Source organism: Stegostoma tigrinum, chromosome 20 (genome assembly GCF_030684315.1).
Source record: "Stegostoma tigrinum isolate sSteTig4 chromosome 20, sSteTig4.hap1, whole genome shotgun sequence".
NCBI classification, from domain to species: domain Eukaryota; kingdom Metazoa; phylum Chordata; class Chondrichthyes; order Orectolobiformes; family Stegostomatidae; genus Stegostoma; species Stegostoma tigrinum.
Window position 1 is genome coordinate 50,045,432 of NC_081373.1, and position 23,786 is coordinate 50,069,217.

The 23,786-nt window shown below is 40.0% G+C and overlaps 1 protein-coding gene across 1 annotated transcript; it reads left to right on the top strand.

The window, feature by feature from the left end:
* Positions 1–3,706: 3,706 nt before the first annotated feature.
* On the top strand, positions 3,707–23,470 carry ube2d1b (ubiquitin-conjugating enzyme E2D 1b). Its single transcript, XM_048551298.2, has 7 exons — positions 3,707–3,834; positions 17,503–17,566; positions 17,664–17,695; positions 17,790–17,867; positions 17,959–18,064; positions 19,155–19,248; positions 21,399–23,470. The coding sequence occupies exons 1-7, from the start codon at positions 3,811–3,813 to the stop codon at positions 21,442–21,444; spliced, it is 444 nt and encodes a 147-aa protein (XP_048407255.1). The 5' UTR covers positions 3,707–3,810; the 3' UTR covers positions 21,445–23,470.
* Positions 23,471–23,786: the final 316 nt, after the last annotated feature.

Here is a 23,786-nt window from a genome sequence, read left to right on the forward strand (position 1 = left end):
ACGTTGCTGAAGACTTAAAGGGAGAAGACAGACGGTGGTGGTGGAGGGTTGTTTTTCAGACTGGTGGCCTGTGACCAGTGGTGTGTCACAACAATTGCTACTGGCTCCACTGCTTGCCATCATTCATATAAATGATATGGATTTGAACGTAGGAAGAATGGTTAGGAAGTTTACAGATGACACCAAAATTGGAGGTGTAGTGGACAGTGAAGAAGGTTACCTCAGAGTACAATGGGATCTTGATCAGATGGGCCAAAGGGCTGAGGAGTGGCAGATGGAGCTTACTTTAGATAAATATGAAGTGCTGCATTTTGGAAAGGAAAATCAGGGCAGGACTTAAACACTTAATGGTAAGGTCCTGGGTTGTGTTGGTGAACAAAATGTCCTTTGAGTGCAGGTTCATAGCTCCTTGAAAATGGAGTTGTAGGTAGATAGGATAGTGTAGAAGGCATTCGGTACGCTTGCCTTTACCAGTCAGTGCAATGAGTATAGGAATTGGGAGGTCATGTTGCAGCTGTATAGACATTGGTTAAGCCACTTTTGGAATGCTGCAGCATTCAATTCTGGCCCCTGCTATAGAAGGATTTTGTTAAACTTGAAAGAGCTCAAAAAGGATTTACAAGGATGTTGCCAAGGTTAGAGAATTTGAGCTGCAGAGAGAGGGTGAATAGGCTGGGGCCATTTTCCCTCAAGTATCAGAGGCTGAGGGATGACCTTATAGAGGTTTATAAAATCATGTGGGGCATGGTTAGGGTAAATGGCAACATTTATAAGGCATCGGATTGGTACATGAATAGGAAGGGTTTAGAGGGATATAGGCCAAATTCTGGCAAATGGGACAAGATTTATTTAGGATATCCAGATGGCATGGACGAGTTGGACTGAAGGGCCTGTTTCCATCCCATACATTTCTATGACACTATGACTGTAAGTGTTAATACTTGACTGAATGCAGTAAGTACCATACATTGTGATGATGTCATACAGATTTGCTCAGTGTATAGGAGACATATCTGGGTTAGTGTGTTTGGAAAAAGTTCTGTAGTATGTCATATTTCTGTAACCTGCATCCAATGTCAGCACATACTGAGATTCTATCTATCCCCAGTGTTGACAAAGAATGGGTTTGGCCTCATTGCTGTGGAAGTCTACCAGTAATTGGGCCACTCCTTATCACCTGTCCTTTTAAGAAAAATTTGCAAACATCTTTGACCACATGTCCATCAGGCAGTGGTCAGCACGTAATGTCCTCAAGAACCTACTGGTAAAAGAGAAGGCTGATCCTAGAAACAGAAAACTGCAGATGCTGGGATCCGAGGTAGACAAATAGGAGGCTGGAAAAATGCAGCAAGATGGGCAGCACCTGGAGAAAAGGAGCAGTCAACATTTTGGGTGTTACCCTTCTTCAAGACTAGATGTGGGGTTAGGGGGTGCTGCAAATATAGAGGGGGAGGTGTGTGGAATGGTGGTGATAGGTGCACACTGGTAGTAGGTATGACGTGGTTGGATGATGGAAGGGATAAATCTGGATTGTGACTGGGAGTGTCAGAAGGTAGAATAGAATGGAAGGGAGGTGGTGGGGCTGGAAAGGGAGCCAGAATGTCGGTGGGAAAGTTGTTTGAAATTGGAGAACTCAGTGTTGAGCCGTACAGGCTGTAGGGTGCTCAGGCAGAAGGTGTTGTTCTTAAAATTTGCATTCTGAATTGCTGCAACACTGGGGGAGGCCAAGGACGGACATGTCAAAGGGGCATTGGGATGGGGAGTTGAAATGGGCGGTGAGTGGAAAGGCTGATCCTATTGGGTAGATCCATGAGCAGGCTGTCAAAGTCATTTGGCAGAATGTCTGATTGCCAAAACTTTGTGAAAAGCACAAGACGTCGCTTGGGTGGACCTGAGAAGGGTACCAACTGTCAGATCCTACACGCACACCCAGTCTCTGTGTGCCACTGCATGCTGCCCTCAATGCAGCTGTGAGGGGTTGAGGGGATAGAGACTTACATCACCTTCTAGAATATGCCCTTCAAAGAAGGTCTGGAGAGTTGCAGTGGCTTTTGTTGAGGTTCATCCCAAGCAGCCCTATTATACAGAACTCTGTGCTGCAAGGGCTGTTTCCTGGGATGCACACCAAGAGGACTGACCTTGGTGAGAAACACACTTTGGTCTGCTGGAAACTTCTTGATCTTTCAGTATAAAGAGTTGGCCTCAACTGATTGTTACAGACTGGCACATTCCGGTAATACACGCTAAGGGACACACTAAAGCTTGGGGAGCTACTGCCAAGACGCAGTCTAGGGTCTTTTTGCAAAAATAGAATGAGGGTCCATTTGGTTCAGACCCTCTTGGTGCCTCCAAAATAAACAAAAAAGCTGCCTGCGTCACTAGGAAATGCCTTGGCTTTTTGCAATTGTACAGAAACTCTGAAAAAATGCCAAATTTCCAATGTTTTGTGTAGTTTTCTCTCTGCAAAGACTGTACAGACATAACTTAGAGCATTTGTATGCACTTATAGATGATTTTAAAGTATAAAGCATAGTTTTGAAATAAAAACTGTGACCAGCTTAATAGTTTATGTAATGTAGTAAACTTCATAAAACTCACTTAAAAAGCCTCTGCTTGATAGGGCTTTTGAAGTGTAACATAGGCAGCAGCCAATTTGTGCACATCAAGCTCCCCCAGAAATATGATATATCTTATAATTGATTTGATTAATGTTGATTGAGGCCCATTTCAACTCCCTGCTCTTAATGTTACAGGATCTTTTATAACCACCTTAACGAACAGAGCAAACACTTGTTTTAACAGCTCATCTAAAGGATAGCTCCTCCGAGAAAGCTGCACTTCACAGCAACACACTGGAATGCCAGCCTAGATTTTGGTGCTACAGACTCTGGAACAGAAACTGAAACCACAGTTCTGGCTTGGAGGGGAAAGTACTATCCAGACGGGCAGAATCCTTGTGTCCATTTAGACTGAGATATATAGATTCTTGATTAGTAGGGGAATCAAGGGTTATGGAAAAGGGTGAGGAATGTTGGAACTGCAATGATGCTATTGAATGACACAGCAGGCTCGAGGGGATGTTCCTATTTCTTAGGTTTTATGGATCACAGCTGATACCGATGATTGAGGGGGAAAATAACAAGAGTTATGTTGATGGGATTGGTGGAATTAATGGAATATGGAAAAGGAGGGGTAGCAATGGCCTAGTGGTATATTGCTAGATTGTTCGTCCACAAAATCAGCTGGTGTTCTGGGTAACCAAGTTCAAATCCTGCCATAGTAGACAAACAGGAGGCTGGAAGAACACAGGAAGCCAGGCAACAGCTGGAGGAAAGAAGTCAATACAGGTAACAAAGTGTAGAGCTGGATGAACACAGCAGGCCAAGCAGGAAAGCTGACATTTTGGGTTTAGACCCTTCTTCAGAAGTGGAGTGTAAACACAGGCATAGCCCCATCCGTCTGAATGGCCCTCTTGTGGGAACAGTCTGTGGACAGACTCATAAAACTCTGGCTCCTAAGGATGCCCGTGGAGCGTTTCGGGGGATGTAGTTCTTGCGAGTCACACAGGTCCGTGGAACCAGTTGCCTCCGAGACTACAACTCCCGACAGGCACCCCGTGGCACCGCGCCTTGAGTGTTAGCTGAGGAACTACAACACCCAAAGTACACCCGTGGGAGAAGCCCACGTGATTCCGGTTTGAGCCGGAAGTGAGGCTGTCGGTCTGGAGGAAGGGGAAGCGGCAGCGTCTTCCTCCAGCTGGGCGACAGGGGAGCGGCTCTGAGTGCGGCGCTTCAGCCCTTCCTTCACGGTATGGCCAAGAGACGGATAGAAAAGGTAAAGGCAGTCCTCGCGTGTCCAGCCGTACCGGGGAAAGGGGACGCGGCTCTTGGCCTGGAGGCAGGACAGCTGAGCCCCGCTTCTTCCCCCCCCCCCCACCCCATTGTCCACCTCCTCCCGGGCCTGGGGGCTGGGCAGGGGATTGTGATGCCTTCCTCCTCCACCAACATCCCCCCCCCCCCCCCCCCGCTTCCGTGGAGCTCAGACCGGGTGTCACTGCCACGTACAGGCCAGCTCACAAAGGGCTAGGGGCTCAGGGAGGAGGGAATCCAGTTTAATCAGGCCCAGCACACTCACCGAGTTACTTTACACTGACCCCCGCATTCATTCATTCATACATTCATTCCTCCTCCCCCAATCTGTATCCTGAACCAAGAAAAAAAAACACCACTCCTTCCCCCCCCCCACACCCCTCGTAACCACCAAATGTCATATGGACATGTGAATAGGAATTGTCATAGGAATAAAAGCTTGAGGACAACAAGGCTATCTGTGTTTCATTCAATAATGTCAAATTTTCCCTTTGGAGCACACATTGAGTTCATTGTGCCTGTGCTAGCCCTCAGAGCAAGACTACAGCCCCACCCTAAAGCCTTACGCTGTAACTCTGCACATTCTTTCTTTTCGGATAATGATCCAAATCCCATTTAAAACCTCGATGGGACCCTGTTTCCAGGATACACTTGGACAATGTTATACAGATCTTAACTACTGTCTACATGAGGTTTTCCTCTTGTCACAGTTGGTTCTTTTGCCAATGTGCTATAAATCTGTGCCCCTGATTTTTGATCCTTTCACCAATGGGAACAGATTTTCCGTACCCACTCAGTCCAGGCAATACGTGATTTGGAATGCCTCAGATTTATCCAAGAGATACAGTCCCCATTTTACAAAGCGAAAACCGAGAGAACTGCAAATGCTGTAAATCAGAAACAAAAGCAGAAGTTGCTGGAAAAAGCTCAGCAGGTCTGGCAGCATCTGTGAAATCAGAGTTAATGTTTTCTGTTCAGTGATCCTTCCTCAGAAGTTCTTTCTACACAACAAATTCATTTGGTATTGTTCTTGTCAAGCATTACTGCATTGTGTAATGCCTTCAACTTCTGCCTAAAATGGGACCTGCTGCTGCAGTTGAGGTTAAGCCTGTACTTTCTGTATGTTGAACATTACTTCCTTGGCTTTTGGAGTAGATTTGTAGCTTGGGTTGTGGTCGTTTGGCTCACCAAGCTGGTTCGTTGTTCCACAGATGTTTCATTACCCTGCTGGGTAACATCATCAGTGCAGCCTGTGATGAAGCACCCTTGTGTTTTCCTGCCTAGTTTTTAACCTGAACCAAAGACCCACTTCCCACTATGGACACGATTATAAGATTCCCTGCAGAGACTGTGACAAACATTACATCGGACAAACAGGAAGGAAATTAACAACAAGGATACACGAACACCAAATTGGCTACAAAACGACAATCAATACTCACTCATCTCTATCCACATGGATAAGGAACACCACCAAGATCCTGGGACAAGCAAAGCAGAGACAGGCTCGGGAATTCCTTGTACTCCACAAAGAAAGCCATCAACAAACACATAGAACTTGACCCCATATACACTCCACTGCAAGGGAAAACTGGAAGTGAGGTAATCCAGCTCAATGGACTCTAGAATTTAAAAGCCAGGCAGGAAAACACAAGGGTGCTTTGTTGGAGGCTAGCACTAATGATGTTATCCAGCAGGGTAATGAAACGTCAGTGGAATGGCGAACCAGCCAGCCAACCAACCACAACATTACTTCCTTGCTTTTGTACAGTGCTAATACTGATAGGGACATAGGAAGTAGGAGCAGGAATAGGCCATTTGGACCTTGAGCCTGCTTTGCCATTGAACTTGATCATGTGACCTTCTACCTCAATATTATTTTCCTGCACTATCTCCACATCTTTTGAAATTTAGAAATCTGTTTGTCTCTATGTTGAATATACTCCACAGTCCTTTGGGGCAAAAAATTACAAAGATTTTCACCCCTGAGTAAAGATATTTTAGGTTCATGGAAGCCCTACAGTATGGAAAGAAGCCATTTGGCCTGGGAATTTGCACGACCCTCTGAAGAACACTCCACCTAGACCCAACCCCCCCCCCATCTGATCCCCGTAGGATGGCTAATGCATGTGGCTTGCAGATTCCTGAACACTACTGAGCAATTTATCACAGCCACTCTACCCAATCTGCGCATCTTTGGACTGTAGTAGGAAACCAAAGCATCCGGAGGAGATCCACACAGACAGGCAGAATGTGCAAACTCCACACAGATTGTCAACCAAGGCTGGAATTGAACACTGGTCTGTGATGTTGTGAGGAAGCAGTGCCAACCACTGAGCCATGGTGCCACCCTTGATGATCATAAATGCCCTACCTTTTAATCTAAGACTGCATCCCCTGGTTTTAGAAACTATTTGCCCATCACCACCACCACCACCAAGAGAAATATCCATCCTGCATCTATTTTCTCTGTCCCTCTTTGAAAGAAATTGAATGCTTCAGTGTCATCACCCTTCATTCTTTGAACCATCAGTGAATAAAGGCCCAGCTTCCTCAAAGGACAATCCTACTATTTTCGGAATCATTCCCGTGAGCCTCTGTTGCACACTCATAATGGAAGTATGGTCTTCCTTGGGGAAGGAAACCAAATCTGTACAGAAAACTCCAAGTGTGGTCTCACCCATGTTTTCTATAACTGCAGCAAGATATCTTTAGTCCTGTACAAACATCTTTTAGCCATACAAGGCAATGTACCTTTTGCTTTTAACTTTCCCCAGCCTTTTGTTTGCCTGACCAAAGTGATGAGTTCACATTTGACTGCATTGTATTCTATCTGCCATGTTACGGTCAACTCACTCATTTTGTCTCGATCCTTCGAAACTTCCTTATATCCTCCTCATTACTCAGATTTCCAGTGAGCTTGGACATGTTACACTTGATCTCTACACACATGATTGGTGTCAATTTTGATTAGCTGGGGCCCATACATTGATCCCACATGACACAGCCTACCAACCTGAGAATGACCCATTCCTACTGTTTTCTGTTAATCAATTCTCAGTCCATACCTGAATTTTAACTGCAATTCCATGTCGTCTAGTGTTTTTTTTAATTTAATGTCTTGTGTGGAACTTATCAAAGTCTTCTGAAAATGTAAGTGAACCAAATCGACTGGTTCCTTCTTATCTATTCTGTTGATTACACCCATAAAAATTTCCAACAGATTTGACAACGTGGTTTCCCATTCATAAATCCATGCTGATTCTGCTTAATCTTAATTTAGAAATTGTTTTCTAAATGTTCAGTATGTCTCATCCATTATGATGAACTCCAGCACTTTTCCTGTTACCCATGTCACATTAACAGTCGTTTTCTCTCTTCCTTTCTTAAGTAGTGGGCTTACCTTGCAATCTGCAGGACCCATTCCAGAAAGTATAGCTTTTTGGAAGATGCTTGCCACATATCCACCAACTCCATAGCTATCCCTTTCTGGGATGTACATCATCAGGGTACAGGAGACTTATCAACTTTTAGTCTCATTAATTTCTCCTGACTAATTTTTACTAATACTAATTTGTTCAGTTCCTTATTCCCACTGGTCCCTTATCTCTCAAATATTCTAGTTGGGTTTTTGTATTGTGTTCTATGAAGGTAGTCACACTATTTGTTTAATTTCTCTGCCATTTCCCCCCTTCCCATTTTAAGTCTGCCTGTCACGGGTCCAAATTTGTCTTTGCTAAGCTTTCCATTTTCACATACCTGTAAAAGTTTTTTAATTCTTTTCTTATTTTTGTTTCATTTTCACATTCTATTCTCCCTTTACCATATAACTGTTACTCCTCAAGTTTACACTGATGTTATAAACCACCTCTTCTGATATTTAAGTTCTCTGGTTATACATGAAAGGTAAAGCCTAGGATATTATATGCTTTCTTAACTGCTGCCTCTACCAATTTTGTCACCTTCAATGATTTATGCTCATGCCCCCAGTTCCCTCCGTTCCTGTGCCCCCTTTATAGCTGTACCCTCTTTTTATATTGTCTTTTCACTTTATGAAAATAATTTATTTCACACCACTCTGCATTAAATTTTATTGCCACTTCTCTGCCCATTCCACTGACTAGTTTCTGACCTTTTGAAATTCCAAACTGTATTCGTGGTTCACAATGTTTCTGCACTTCCTATCATCAGCAAATTGTGAAGTTCTGCCCCGTACACCAAGATCTACGTCATTCCATCCCCATATAGTGGATTATCAAATCTTCAAATTTTCTGTTCCACTTTGCTTTATAGAAACATGTGAAAGAAGATTCTGGGTAGTTTCAAATCAGATTTTGGAAAGGAAAACTGAAAGGGCTTTTGTACCTGTATGGTGTGTGGAGTTTTGTAAAATCGTGGTGTTTCCTGTGGGAATTGCTGCAGTGCCTCACCTGACAAGGTTACTTTGAAATGTGATTCATGTACCTACGTAACAATAATACTCAATAGCTGGGAGAGTTGATTTCACTGCTTCTGCCAACAGCCTAACACAGATGTTAAATTATGAACTGAACTGGAGGTAGCTGCTGTTACCTTGTGTACATCATCATTTGAAATGTGAATGTATTGGAAAAGCCAGCAGTTTGTTTCTAATGACTACTCTGCAGACAGCATTGGTACTTTCAGATGTCATCACCTTGGCAGGGTGATGGAAGTGCACCGTTTCCCACCTTCTAAGGGATTGATGTACCAGAGCAATGACAAAGAATTACGTTCATTTTAATGTTTTAAAATGGCTTCATTGAAAAATATCTAGCTATATCACTGGACTTGGTGTGACTATCTTACGGTTGTGAAAATATTTAAATGACATTTAAGGAATTGGGAGTGAGCATAAAGTACTTTTTCAAGTACTGACATTTCTTAACACTTGGCATTCTATTTAAAAACAAAGTACAACTTCCAGGTGGTTTCAGACATTTGAAATTGTTTATGAGAAATTGTGTAATCCGAATATTCTCTGTTTTAATACTTTTGTAAACGGTGTGTTTTCTTACAAATCGTTCCTGAGATGTTAAGGTTATAACAAGATGCCAGCATGGTAATGGTTCAGTTTGAAGTAAACCTTAAGGTAGTAGGTCCACGATCCATGTCAGGATTGTTGAGGACAGAGAGAGAACTGAATTAGAATGAGTAAGTTATACCAGAACAAGCAGCTGGATGACATATTGATGCAGCTTCACATTTGGCAGCAAATGACTTCATTTTGATTTCATGATTGCATTTGCGGTCCATTGACAATAAGTGTTGAATGGAATCTGCATGTTGTAAAATACTTAGACAAAAATTCTTGGAAACTGAGTCATGTGAAAGGGTGGAAGAAGTATGTGACCTTATAAAGCTGACTGTATTGTTGGAATGGAATGTAAGGCTTTACTCTGTATCTGAGTGCACGAGTGTTGACAGTGTGGTCCTGAAGCAATTGTTACATTTCACAAACTATTCAAAACCTTAGTTGAGCACAAAATGTGACCAAAATACCAAAATGTTCTCCTCAAATATCTTTATCATGAAACTAATCCTTAAATTACTTTGTCTCAACTTTAGAGATGTTTAGAATGTGATTCAGTGTCATAGAGTCATAGAGCATGGAAACAGACACCTTTGGTCCAACCAGTCCATGCTGACCAAAATCCCAAACTAAACCAGTCCCACCTGCCTGTGCTTTGCTCACGTCCCTCCAAACATTTCTTATTCATGTACTTATCTAAATGTCCTTTAAATGTTGTAACTGTACGTACATCTATCACCTCCTCTGGAAGTTCATTCCACACACAAACCATTCTCAGTGTTTAAAAAAAAAGGTAAATCGCCCCTCATCCCTGTTTTAACTCTTTCTCCTATCACCTTAAAAAGTATGCCTGCTAGTCTTGACATTCCCTAACCTAGATTAAAAATACCTGCCACTCACCTTGTCTATGCTCCATCATAATTTTATAAACCTCTAAAAGGTCACACTTTGATCTGCTATGCTCCAGTGAAAGAAGTCCCAGCCTATCCAGCTTATTATAAATCCGACACTCCATTCCTGGCAACAACCTGGTAAATCTGTTCTGAACCCACTTCACCTTAATAATATCTATCTGATTCACAGCGTTTGAGAGATAGATGATGCAGCTGTCACGTTTTCACTGCTTGAATGGCAGTTTGTTTTTTTGTCTTTCAAGTCACTTGTATGAAAATTACTTGTTTTCACTGGAGACTGTTTTGAGCATTTTGAAGTGTAAATCTAGAAGTACACTCTTGTACACTACTTTATCAAAGTACAGTCAATGCTAAATATTAGTTATGGTGAATTTTTGAAATCCTGCTACAGCTTATGCCCTTTATAACAGCTCTTTATAGGGCTCTCAAGTATTGAATTGCATGTAATTTATTTTTCTAAACTACCAAATCTGCCAATTTTGTTGTTTGAGATAAATCAACTCAGGGCATTTCTTCTTTATCCAGTTGAATTGTTACCACTTGGTCGACAACCAGTTCTGTCTGACGCACTTAGAGTGGCAATGGCTGTTGACAGTGCAACAAAGGAAAAGCCAAAAACTGCAAATTAACACCATAGTAGCAAGTCAGTCAGTTTACATAGCCAGAGTAACTGGGTGAATATTTTGGACTATTGCCACTGACAAAGAATCATTTTAATAGAGTTAGAAATGTAAGCCAGCAATCGCATGCTAAAAGAAGAGGAAATAGACAGTGTAAACAGTCTTAAGACCATGGGGGGGAGGCGCAAATACAACCTGAAATTGAAGATGTCGACTGGAGACTTTGAATAGCTAAAATAGTGAGAGGTCATTCAAAGCGAAAATATCAAAGGTGGTACAGATTGATTACTGCACTTTAAAACTACAATGCTTAGTGCACTGTCATCAAATCTGACTATCCTCAACTTCAAACTCAATTGTGTTCCTAATTGTAAATTCCTATAAGCTTCCAATTGTTCCCACCTTCACATCAGTATTATCACCACAAGAAATATAAGTCTCCAAGCTTGATAATATGCTATTTGATAGAATACTCCTGCACTTTTAGACAATGATTTCAGTTGCCATAAACAATACCACAAGCAATTATTTGGTTAATTGCTGCTGTTTTAAGGGTGTTTAATTAAGCTATATAAAGTATTATATTTCCTATTAAAAATTCCAGCACTAAGTTCTGTTGACACAATTTGCATGAGGAATTGTTGTGGTAAGTGAGGCTTAGCCTCTGTTGGTTTAATACAAATGTGTAGATGTTTAAATGAGGTACCGTTTTTCATGGAAATTATTGGAATCACATTTAGTACTTGAGAAATTTTGCACTAGAATAAGATGGATGGTGTTAAATGACAAGGACATAGTTGTTAGAATTAACAGGTGCATGAGAGATGATGCATTTTGGTAGGAAGGATGAGAGAGAAATCAGACTCCAGTGCAAATTAACAGGTGGTGCAAGAACAGAGATCTGAGATTATCTTTGTGTTTATCAAATTAACAGAGCTGCCAATGAACCACACGGGATCCTGAACTTGATAAAGAAAGCATATAATCCACGAGCTTGAAAATTGTGCCAAATTTGGACAAAATGCTGGCTGAACCTTAGTTGCAGTATGATGTCCAGAATCAGACATCATGCTTTAAGAGGAAATAAAGACTTTGAAGAGGGCATGGAAAAAAATTGCAACAATGATTTCTTTTGGACAGACTGGAGAAGCTGGTGGTGTTTTTGAGCAGAAAAGGCTCAGAGGAGATTTGGTTCAGCAGTTTAAATTCGTCAAGCATTTTTATAGTGAATAAACAGAACCTGTTTACGGAAGCAGAAGTTTCTAACCAGTAACAAAGATAATTGGTGACTCAAAATTCCTTTTAACGTATTGAGTGGTTAGCCTGACGGGGTAGTTTGTACACTGTAATAGTAATCTTTAAATGGAAGTTGGAAAAGTATTTTAAGAAGAAAATAGTTTGCAGGTATGTGAGGAGCATTGAGGAAGTTGGACAGCTCTTCAAAAGAGCAGGTGCATGCTCAGCAAGCTGAAGGGCCTCCTCCTGTGCTGTACTGTTCTGATTGCAGAAACTGTACTACATTGTATGTCCTGGAGGCTAGCTTTTAAATTTGAAATAGGTCATTGTTCTCTCATGTAGCAATCCGTGACAGGTTTCATCTTGTTTCTGTCACTGATTTGATAATGGGGTCACAATGCATTTTGTGTGATTCATCCACGTTTTGGCATTAGTGCTCCAATTTAAGTTGTCTGCAAGTGCTGCATCTTAATTTTAATGTATAAGCCTTTGATTCCCTTGAAGTTACTTAGTTTTTGTGGTCCACCTGTAATTCACTTGGCTGTGCCTCTGTTTTCAGATGAACTTGTTTGGGACAGTGAGTGAGCCTTTCACATCTGTCTGTGTCCTTTTAGGTAGCCTGTGAAATGGGGGTCAGGCTGCAAGCGGACATACAGCAGCAAACTGCTCAACTTGTCTACACTGGAAATGGCAGCCGAGGCAAGGCAGCAGCAATGTTACTGTGCTGGAAATGACACAGAAAAACAATCATTTTACTAACTAGGTAGAGTATCCTTTGATTCTACCAACAGCATTGGAAATTAAGGCTGAAGCTCCTTATTTTTTGTACAATGATTTACATGAAAAAACTTATCTTTCCTCTCCAGTTATCGGCCCCTCCACTGAAGGCACTGGTGCATGCTAGGGACAGTTCAGCAGGTACTGGCCACGGTTCGATACCTTGCTCAAGTTGTCACTGTTCATGTGAAGGTAGACAGTGGGTTTAGCAAGCTGTTTGACAGTAGGGGGCATCACAGCTGAGCCTGATTCTATCCATGCACCCACTTTACAGCAGGGCAAATGCTGATCAGGATCTGGAAGCCTGGCTGATTTTACCTGCCCATAGCTTGTGGGTGCTAAGGATCACTCTTGCTACACTGGCTAAGGTCAGCTAAGTCAGCACTTATTCGGAATAGAACCTGGGATGTTCTGGTAGGTATAGCTCAGTTAAACACTGCCTTGTTCGACTGAGCTATAAGACAGATGAACAATGCAGTATTTTGTCTCATAAAAGTTGCTATAGTTCATTCCACTGGTAAGAATGTTACTGTAAAGAAATACTTTGAATATGAAATTCCCAATCTCCCCTGCCTGCATGCTCCATTTTATTTTCCCATAAGCACCTGTAATACTTCTGAAAATGTAGCCTGGTCATTGCGGATTTTACATCTTTCATTTGCATTGCAAAATATGACCAATATATGGATTTACAATGTTCTGTATTAGTAGTTTACTGTTGTTGCTCCTGGAATGTAACTGACAGTTTTTAAATTGAGCGTATTGAATATCAATAAATTTTACAAACAATATAAGACTGCCAAGTTAACTAAGGTAAGCGGCTGTTCTGATCAAATCTGTGGTTTAAATGAAGACTGCCAGCCATTTCTGGTCCTCGTTTCTGGTGGAACTACCTTCCTCCTGTTGTCTGTTGCTATTTCATTTCTGGGCCTGGCCTCTCCTTCAGACCTGGGCCAGTACTTAAGGCCGCAACCATGTGTCCTGTAACTATACATCTTCAAGTTTTTTCCTGCCCTTCCAGCTGATTTTCCCTGCGGTATTTTCATTACTTGCTCTTCCTTGTGCTCTCAGTTGTCTCCTCCTCCCCTTTTTCTTTCCTCCTTTTACTCCCATACCCTTGATTCTAGAGCTTCCCTACTCCAGTTTCCTATCATTTTTAAAACAACACAAGCTATAAATGAACCACAGAAGATTGTGTGTTCTGTCATTACTTATTCTTCCAAAATATGCCATTTCTGTACTTTATTAACAAAAACTTCATAAACAACTCCAAATGGAATAGGTTGCAAAACTACCCACAATATACAGTCAAGATTAATTATTCAGAAAGGAACTGATCATGAAACATATTTATTGAGTGCTTGAAATTTTAAATGTTTTTACCAGAAGGGCTGCACATCTTTCAGGTACCTGGGAGTTCTTGCATTCATTACAAGCTTGGAGACGTCTTTTGACAGTTTCCCTGAATGAACCAGTACCTCTTCAGGATATAACTACCAGAATGCAACAGAGGGCCACCTTTCTTTTGAACCTGAGTGCCACCATGATGAAGGGTCTAGGCCCGAAACGTCAGCTTTTGTGCTCCCGAGATGCTGCTGAGCCTGCTGTGTTCATCCAGCCTCACATTTCGTTATCTTGGATTCTCCAGCATCTGCAGTTCCCATTATCACTGCCACCATGTTTTAGTGTGTACAGTGGTGTATTGATGTTTATTTTTCAGAATCCCTACAGCGTGGAAACAAGCCCTTCAGCCCAACAAGTCCACACCAAACCTCGGAGCACCCCATCCAGACCCATTAGCCTATAACCCACCCAATCTACACCTCCCTGAGCACTACGGGCAATTTAGCACGGCCAATCCACCTAACCTGCACATCTTTGGACTGTGGGAGGAAACCGGAGCACCCAGAGGAAACCCACGCAGACATGGGGAGAATGTGCAACCTCCACACAGCCTTCCCAAGGCTGGAATTGAACCTGGGTCCCTGTGCTGTGAGGCAACAGTGCTAACCACTGAGCCACTGTGCCGCCCCAAATTGGATTTGATTCATGATCATTCTGAAAATGCGGGACGACTTCATAATTGCCACTATCTCCATGTGTCTGTGACAATTCAGATGATCTGAACCCCTAAGTGTAAGAACATGTTCATTTTCAACAATGAGCGGACCCTTTGGCAGAACTACCATGTACAAGGCCTTATACAAAGAAAATGTTGAGAGTACTTAATTTAGTACAAATATGAAACAGTTTTAAGGAAAGAGAAATATACTTAATGAACTGTGCTGAAGCTAATTAGAACTTATTAAATTTTAAATTTCCTGAGCAAACACTGCTTAAACTTAATAATTGAGAGTTTTCTTAAAAAATAAATCCGTTTGACCCAATTTTTCCTTCTCAACAATATATTGCATCAGTTTGGACCGATAATGTTAAAACTGTGCGTTAACTTATACAGCAACACCACAGGATTTCATGTTTTGAGCAAAAACATAAAATGCTATTATTTTTTCAAGAATTAAAGATAAAAAATAATCTTAATGCAGTTGATATGGATGATGGGATAGTGTAGGGGGAGGGGCTTAGATTAGTTCACAGGTCGGCACAACATAGAGGGCCAAAGGGCCTGTTCTGCGTTCTATTACTACGCATATTATGCGTACAGTTCTGCTTCTTACCTCTTCAAAACTTTGCCGTCTAAGACACATCCATCTTAAAATTTATTTAGTTCTATAAGGGCTACCCATAAGTGTACCACAGTCCTTTGAAATTTACATTAATTTTCCTCAGGTCAAGCCATTCTCAGATGTAAAACTCTTTGTTTAATATCTCTTTTCCCTTGTTCTTGCTACTTCCTGATTCCTTCTTGGTTAATTCTACAAATTGCTTCCTTTGCCACAAGCTCTATGACGACCATTGTAGATGTCATCTCTGGCTTGGTACTGCACAATTTTCCAGCTTTTCCTCATGAAATTCAAACTATGACTAAGGCTAATGCAGTGAATGACAAAGTTAACTTTACCCTGATTGCAGTATAGGTGCTTCTAAATGCTGTTTACTTGGGCTATCTTCATGAGCTTTAAAACACCTGCATACACCAGATTGGCTAAAATAACTGATCTAACATATACACAGATAAACTTAAACTAGAAAATCTCCTTAAGTTTCACTTAGCTCCATAATGTGACATACTCTGGAATGTCTTCACACAGATTTAATTATTCCTCATTTATAATATAATCTTTCTTCTGACAAAATAAATAGTTTATACAACTTTTCAATGTTTACCGAATGTATTTAAACTAATTTAACCTGTCTGAAAACAAAAGCATCTCTCCAGGCTACCTTTGCTGGAAGGATTGCAGAATCGTGTCTCCAGCTTGTATGACTTATATTTCCTTAGGTATGTCCATTAAATGTAGATTCTTCATCTAACCTTTTGACTTGTAACCTAAAAAATTAATTTCAAAATACATGAATTGTGAACTAAGTATTCACAACAATTTTAGTGCCCTTAAGCAGTTTAAAAAACCAACTTGTGTGAGAAATTCAGTGAGAGTGCGCACATTTATGAAGGTAATATGTTGCAAAGAATTTATCTGTCATTTTCACCTTGATTTTGGGATTAACTCAGCCTGCGTTCTCGCAATGCTTTTGTTCACCACATGTACGGAAGTGTTCAGTTCTTGGTTGCAAAGGGACAACCTTAACACCTGTATGCCTGCTTCATCTCAGGCCTTGTTGCTGCATCAAATATACTGGACTGCTCTGTTTCCTTATGCCCAGACACACAAGCTGATTGACACAAGGGAGATCTAGTGGATTAAAATAGAACTCATCTTTGTGCTTGAAAGATCTTCACAAAGATCAATATCTGAATGTCATAAAATTGAACTGAAAATTGCAAATTAAACATCAGTGTGTGTGTAGTATCTTCCCTGCTTACGAAAGTTTCAACTTTAAGATGGGTTGTAAATAGACTGATATTTTATGTTCAACTTTGACAATGCACTCTGGTATTTATGTCAGTGATATGTTTGGCTATTATGTAAAAGAAAATTGCTGCATGTTAGATTCCTACTATGTGGCACTTGATTGAATGCTGGCTATAGTTGCACAGTAAAGGCAATCATTTTTGTTTTCAAGTCAACGCTATAAAATGTTTCAGGTTGTAATGGATGTAAGTACCACTTTATGGCTTGCATGGTGGCAGGAAGGTAGCTTGTGTTGGAGCACAATAGCTGTTATAGTTACTGTCTAAAGTTAAAACAATTGGTGCTGCAATAAGAACTTTAATGAGCAGATCATTTCAAAAGTGTGTGCCTCTACTCTCTTTCCCCAATGAACAGTGTTGAAGGATTACAAGTGTGTCCAGGACACTTGGGGTACCTATAATTGGAATCCATATCGTTATTGTATGACATTTGTACAGCTACTGTTTGACTAGATGCATTGTGAAAGCAGTTCTGGAAAATTAGTTCTGAAACTAGCATTTACAGTATCTTATTACTAATGCTTATAACAGTTTTTTTTGTTTTAATTGATAAAAGTATCAACTAGAAGTTGATGATCATTCAGTTGAAGGCTAACTTGCTTGGGTGCGTCTCCATTCTGAACAATAGTGTGTCATTAATTTATCGGTTTTGCAGCATTGTGTAGTCTTACTATGCATCAGTTTCTTAATGCAGCATCAATGCTTTTAGTGTTCTGGTCCTCAGGATGTGGCACTCGATGTAAGTATTGACAAGTCTTGGCTTTCTCAGCACCTTGCTTATTTTTTAGCCTCTGATTTAAATTAGGTCCAAGTTCATCCTTTAATTCAAACGTAGCAATAATTGTGTCCCTGCATTGCACCATTCAAACATATTTCACAATACATCTTACGGTTATGTTTGTGTAGACTACACTCTATGCATAACGTGTGGTACTGAATCAGACATTATTACAGAAGATGATTGTAACTGTTCTTTTCTTTTCTGCACAGGAAATGAACAACTTTGTTGCTGTAACAACAATATTTTCTTTTGATCATTTAGGAACTAAAAGACTTGCAACGAGACCCACCAGCTCAATGTTCAGCAGGTCCAGCAGGAGATGATAGTAAGTGTTTCCTTTTTAAAATTCATACTTTCAAATTTATTGTCAAAGGAATTTTTTTTCTAAATATTGCTTAATATTTCTTGCCTTCAATATTTAGTGTTCGCTTGGCAAGCCACTATTATGGGACCTGTAAGTTGCTCATAATTTTCTTATTCTGTGTTACTAAAGTTTTCTATAAAGCCCTGTTTACATTTTAATGTGTGGGATTTTCTTTTCCCCCCAGTATGACAGTCCATATCAGGGAGGAGTGTTCTTTCTTGCAATTCAATTCCCCACAGATTACCCTTTTAAACCGCCAAAGGTAACTTTCATTTAAGATACTATGCCCTTTGGGAAGGAGGAAAAGTAAATTTTTTTTTCTAGTTGTAATGGTAACTTTTTCTATTGTGAAGGTTGCATTTACAACAAAAATATATCATCCAAACATAAACAGCAATGGCAGCATTTGTCTTGATATTCTGCGATCACAGTGGTCACCAGCATTAACAATATCAAAAGGTATGACCAATGTTCTTAGTATTGTAAGATTACTTTTTGAATGAATCTATTTTCTTTTAATATATTGTCCTCTTTTAGAGATTTTATTAAACCCTTTTTGCTCATCCAAGTAAACATTTAAATATTGGACGGGACCATTTGAAATGTAAAGACCTGGTTTTGAAGCTCAGGTCAATGAGAGGTCTACCAGCCTCAATCCATCTCCCTTGATGGTTCTCTATTTACAGAGTAGAAGTTTCAACCAGTAAAGTTGTGTAAGACAATACGTTGTATGAGGAAGAAAGTACATATCAGTAGTTAGAGCATTAATCTATATATTGAAGAAGAAATGGCATGGAGTTTCCTTTGGAAATCTAACCTCACTGCACCTCATCTGGTGCAAAATTATAGACAGAGGATTATCAGAACAATTAAAGGTGAAGTTAGATGACTATTTCTGTGAGTTGTTAAAAGTTGTTTTTGTTTTACCTCAAATGACTCATGAGACAGATTACCCAAACATTGCCCTGTTTGGAATCCAACGGAAAAAGAAAATAGAAGAGGAATAAATGGACTGGATTAAGAATAGGAATCTGGGATTACAGTAGATGTCTCTGATGTTCTAGCCCAAGCATAGTGCTAAACTTCAATTATGGTAGACCTGATGTTTGTTTTCTCATATTTGTTGCAATTTTGAGGGAATGTATTGTTGGTGCCATATTTCAGATGAGATTTTCAACTAAGGCCACAACAGCCTTATGAGGTGTGTATACAAGATCCTATCCCACCTATTGGAAGAAAGGCGGGGAGAACCCTTCTGGTGCATTGGCCCACATTCACCCCTCAACCTAGATCACTAAAACAATGTAACTGGTTGCTAATTGCTGTTGTAAGAATGTGCCCTCAGACTGATTTGCATAAGTGAACATTGCATAGTCACAGCAGTTCAAAAGAATTGCATTGATTGTGAAATGCTTTGCAACGTCCAGTAATGTGAAACATAAATTTTTGGTATATAGTCTTAATTAATTTCATCAATTAATTCTGTGATGCTTGCTTTTTGCGGGCTGTGGTTTGAAGAGTAATGGGCAATTTTCTTCTTTCTGGACAGTTTTATTATCTATTTGTTCACTCCTGTGCGATCCTAATCCTGATGATCCACTCGTTCCAGAAATTGCACATATGTACAAAACAGATAAGGAAAAGTAAGTAGCATCTGTCGAATTCTGAGCATCACCCAAGAATATTGTTTAATCTACAGGAAAAAATAGTTTGTCACATTTATACCATTATCAAAATCTAAGAAAATATGCCAGCAATAACATTTTACTTCTATAAATATGGTGGTTAACTGTTGGATTGTGTCAGTATTAAGGGGAAGTGCCCTGTAACTTAATTGCTTCAATCAACTGGAGGGAAATGACATTCTGTTTGTAACCATATTTGATAGAGTCAGAGTTTTTACAGCACAGAAAGAGGCTGTTCAGTCCATCATGTTTGCACCAATCATCAAACATGCATCTGTCCTAATCCCATTTTCCAGAATTTGACCCATAGCCTTCTACGCTGTGGCATTTGAATTGTTCATTTAAGAACTTAAATCCCCACTGAACCGCCTGTTCCTAACTTTAAAACTGTGCTATGACTACCACTGTCAAAACCTTGTACACCTCAATCAGATTCCCCCATCCCCACCAGCGGCACCACAGCTTTCTCTGCTCTAAGGGAAGCAATCCTAGCCTATCAAGTCTGTTTCCATAACTAAACCTTCCTGCAAAATCCATGCTGTCTATTCTTGATTTGCTCTTGCCTTTTCAAGTGGAAATTAATTCTTTTTAATAATTAATTTTTAATTAATAATTGGAGTAATTTTGTTTCCCGTAGTTTCCTTAACATAGATGTTAGGCTCACTGACCTGTAGTTTCTTGCCTTATCACTACCAAGCCTCTTGAATAATGCTATCGCATTAGCTGTCTTGTAGTAGTCTGCCATCTCTCCTATGGCCAGAGTATATGAAACTTAACATTACCCTGTACTCACCTCCCTTGCCTCCCACAGAATGGCTGCTGCAGTTCAATGATCTCCGCCTCCCTGGCCCCAGGGAGGCAACAGATCATCCTAGAGTTATGTATGTGGCCATAGAAATTCCTGTCTGTGCCTCTTGCTGTTTAATTGCCCACCATTGTTGTTGTCCTCTTTCTGCTTACCTCTTGTGTAACTGGGTTCTGCCTGCATTCCCCAGAGGAACCATCTCTCACTGTTTTCCAATGCACAAAATCTGTTCTTGAGTGAAATACACTCTGGGGCTTTCCTGCCTGTCTCATTTCTCCTGACATGGTTACCCATTTCCCCTCCCTCACTGCACTGTGGAGGGATCACACCTAAAAAATGCTATCCACGTAACTCTCTGATGAGGCACCTGCCATTTGTTAATATCTACGTTATTTATAACAAATATTTCAAAAACCCTTGCATTTGATTAGAGCCACATAAAGTGCACTCTCTGATTTTTCAATGATTGAATTGCTAGGAAGAAGCAGAGACCACCAAGATTCATTCCTATTCGGAAAATATTACCCTATCCTCACAAACCTCCAATATATCTTTTGTAGTGTTCATTCCTTGTACTGGCTAAATTCTCTACTTTCCACTGTAGATATAGAGGAGCTGCAGGGAGGCTTTGTGTCACTGGATATATTACTGTTTATTTTAGAACAAAGCCATTCAATTTAGGAAAATCAGCTCCCCATTGGAGATGTTGTTATACACCTCTGGAGCAGATGGGACTTTAACCTTGGGACTCTTGGCTCTGAGATAGGACCACTACCACTGTGCTATGAGGCCCTTTACGCATTGTTGTTTGTGCACCTACTCATGACATGAAGCAGGTGTTATAGGGAAGCTGAAATCATTGGCAGAGCTAAAGATTATTGGCTTGAGCACTAAAACATGGTTAAGACTAACTTCCCACAAACCTGTAGGGAGGCCTCCATAGCACTGATTTCAGAAGAGGTATCAACCAAGTTACTTGTAGACAGCTCAGCTGTTTTAAGGGAGCTCCCAATCTTTCTGTTTTAGATTGCAGAGCCAATAAACAAGTCTGAAATAGATGAAATGGAAAATGCAGATCAATTGGCATTATTGCAGTCACTTGAACTCTACTTGTTAGTAGATCAGCACTCTCGACTCATACACTTTCAACGTTGGTTTCACCTTAAATTGGTATTTTTGAGAAATGTCTTGGGTAAAGATAGAAATGTTAAAATGTCCTTTTTCAGTATTTATTGAATCATTTGTATCTATATTTTCATTCATGAATTTTATGCTAAGTTTGTTTCTGTTTTATTTTTGACAGATACAACAAGCAAGCAAGAGACTGGACTCAGAAATATGCAATGTAAAATCATTGTTGGGTATACTGCAACCATCCAATAGAAGAAAAAGTGACAACACTATTTTTTCCAATTGAAACACATAGAGTTCACAATAAATATTCATTGTGGGCGATAAGTACTGTAAATTTTCTTAACTGCAAACAAAGTATGATCATTGTCTGTTTTCAGAACTGCAAACTGTTCTTGCAGTAATTGCTAAATGAGCAATGAGGCAAGTAGTTTACCAATAAAATTCCACATAGTGGTGTTTTTCATATTCTGACAAGCATTCCAACGCTACTTTTGATCTGTTATCTGGTACAACTGTTAATTCTATGCATTTTGGACTGGTATTAAGTATTTTCTGAATCAGTTTTCTTTCACTTTGCTACACTTGTGCCAAGATGTTGGTGAGAAATGTGGGAATAAGCTGGTTGCCAACAGTGATTTCAACGTCAAAAACTGCACAAATGTTGGCCTGCCCATTCTTGCTGCTCTCCATTCATTTACTGGAAGTGCTGGAGATGCATCGGTCTCTTGTTCAGACTTGGAGTCAGTTTTTTAAAAAATCTTGTGCAGTTGACATAATCACTCACCAAACCTTGTGCTATGTTGCATCAACCAGACAATAACCGATTGAAAATTATCCCTTGTACCATCACAATTATAATAGCAATGTTCAATCTGGTTTAATGTCTTTTCATTAGGGATAGAATGTAAGTCTACATGGTGCTGGCTCTTTATAATTGACATATATACAGTATTACCTACCTCTGGTAAAATATATCTTTCCTTGCCTATCATCCATCTCACTGATTACAATATTGTTTTGGACCCTTCTTTGATTGGTTTGATATGCTTACTTGTGTTTATCCAATTTGAAGTAAAATTGCTGTTGTGAATGGTTTTGATGTTAAATGATCAATTAAATCACAGCCAATTTTCAAATTGCTTGGGTTCTTTAAGTTTGAACTACAGTGTCAGAGACAATTTAGAACATTTTGTCTTAAATGTTTCTAAATTATTTAGAATAGTTAAAATCATGGATAAAATTTATTTTACAACAAAAATGGATGATGCTTACTACAAGCCTTGAATCATGACTGAACTTCTATCTTTATAGATATGACTGAAAAATGCACTTTTTCTCTAAACTGAAGAGCTGAACTGCTGCAGTTGTAATTAAAACAGTTGGACTGTTTTGCCAGTGATTTGTCTTCTTTTAAAATGACCTCACTCGTTTTCTGGGATAGTAGGAACTGCCGATGCTGGAGAATCTGAGATAACACGGTGTGAAGCTGGATGAACATAGCAGACCGAGCAGGAAAGTTTGACGTTTCGGGTCAAGACCCTTCTTCAGATTTTCTGATACTGCTTGGCCTGCTGTGTTCATCCAGCTTCACACCGTGTTATCTCACCTTTGTTTTTCTGTTTGTTTGACTTATTTATCCTTACTGAAATCTGGAAAAGTCTGTGTATTACAGCGCAGTGCTTTGCAAGGTACATACCCTATATTGTGGTCTATCCCTTACCCTTCTTAAAAGCCAGTTTTTTTTGCTCATTTGAAACATTTAACCCTGCCTTTTTGATCTTCTAACCCACTGCCAGAGTCTCTGAACTTTAAACTCTGTCACCTTGTCTCTCCACAGATGTTAGCTGAGCTATGGAATGTTTCCAGAACATTTCAGTTTTTTGATTTGACTTCCAGAATTTGCATATCTTACTTTGTTCAGACCGATGTTCATAGGGGCTGGCTCATGATGAACAGAAGTTGGATTAAATTGTCAAATAGCCACTTTGAAGAAAACATTAAGGCAGTGCCTGTAGGAGCTGTGCTTTTCAGTGATGTCACTGGCTGAGAAATGCAAAGCATGAGACAAAAAGGAATTTTTGTAAAAGAAACACATCAGAGGCTTTTCTCCTCTTTTGATAACTCATGGCTAATAATGCATATCTGTTTTATTTTAATTGTTAAAACTTAAAGCAAGGTCGCTAGGCTTGTCTAACTTTCACTTTTTGTCCAAATAAAAATGCTCAGCAAATTTAGTTCACATTGGCAGCTGTTATTTGTATTCTATGTATTGTGTCTAGATCCGTTTAAACATTAATACTGGTATTGTCCCTATCCCCACACTAATTTCTGACATGGCAATAGCTGGGAACTTTAGACTTCTAACACTGTGCCTGTAGTTTGTATGTACTGCATGGTACTTGCAACAAAAACTCTTTTCTAGTGAAATATATAAAATTGAACGTGAGAGTCTGTGATTTTATGGTATTGTGTGGCAAAACTACTATGACAAAATATACACTTTGCTTCGGGGCTATTTGGCATCATGCCAAGGTTAGATCACATTGAATAAATCTAG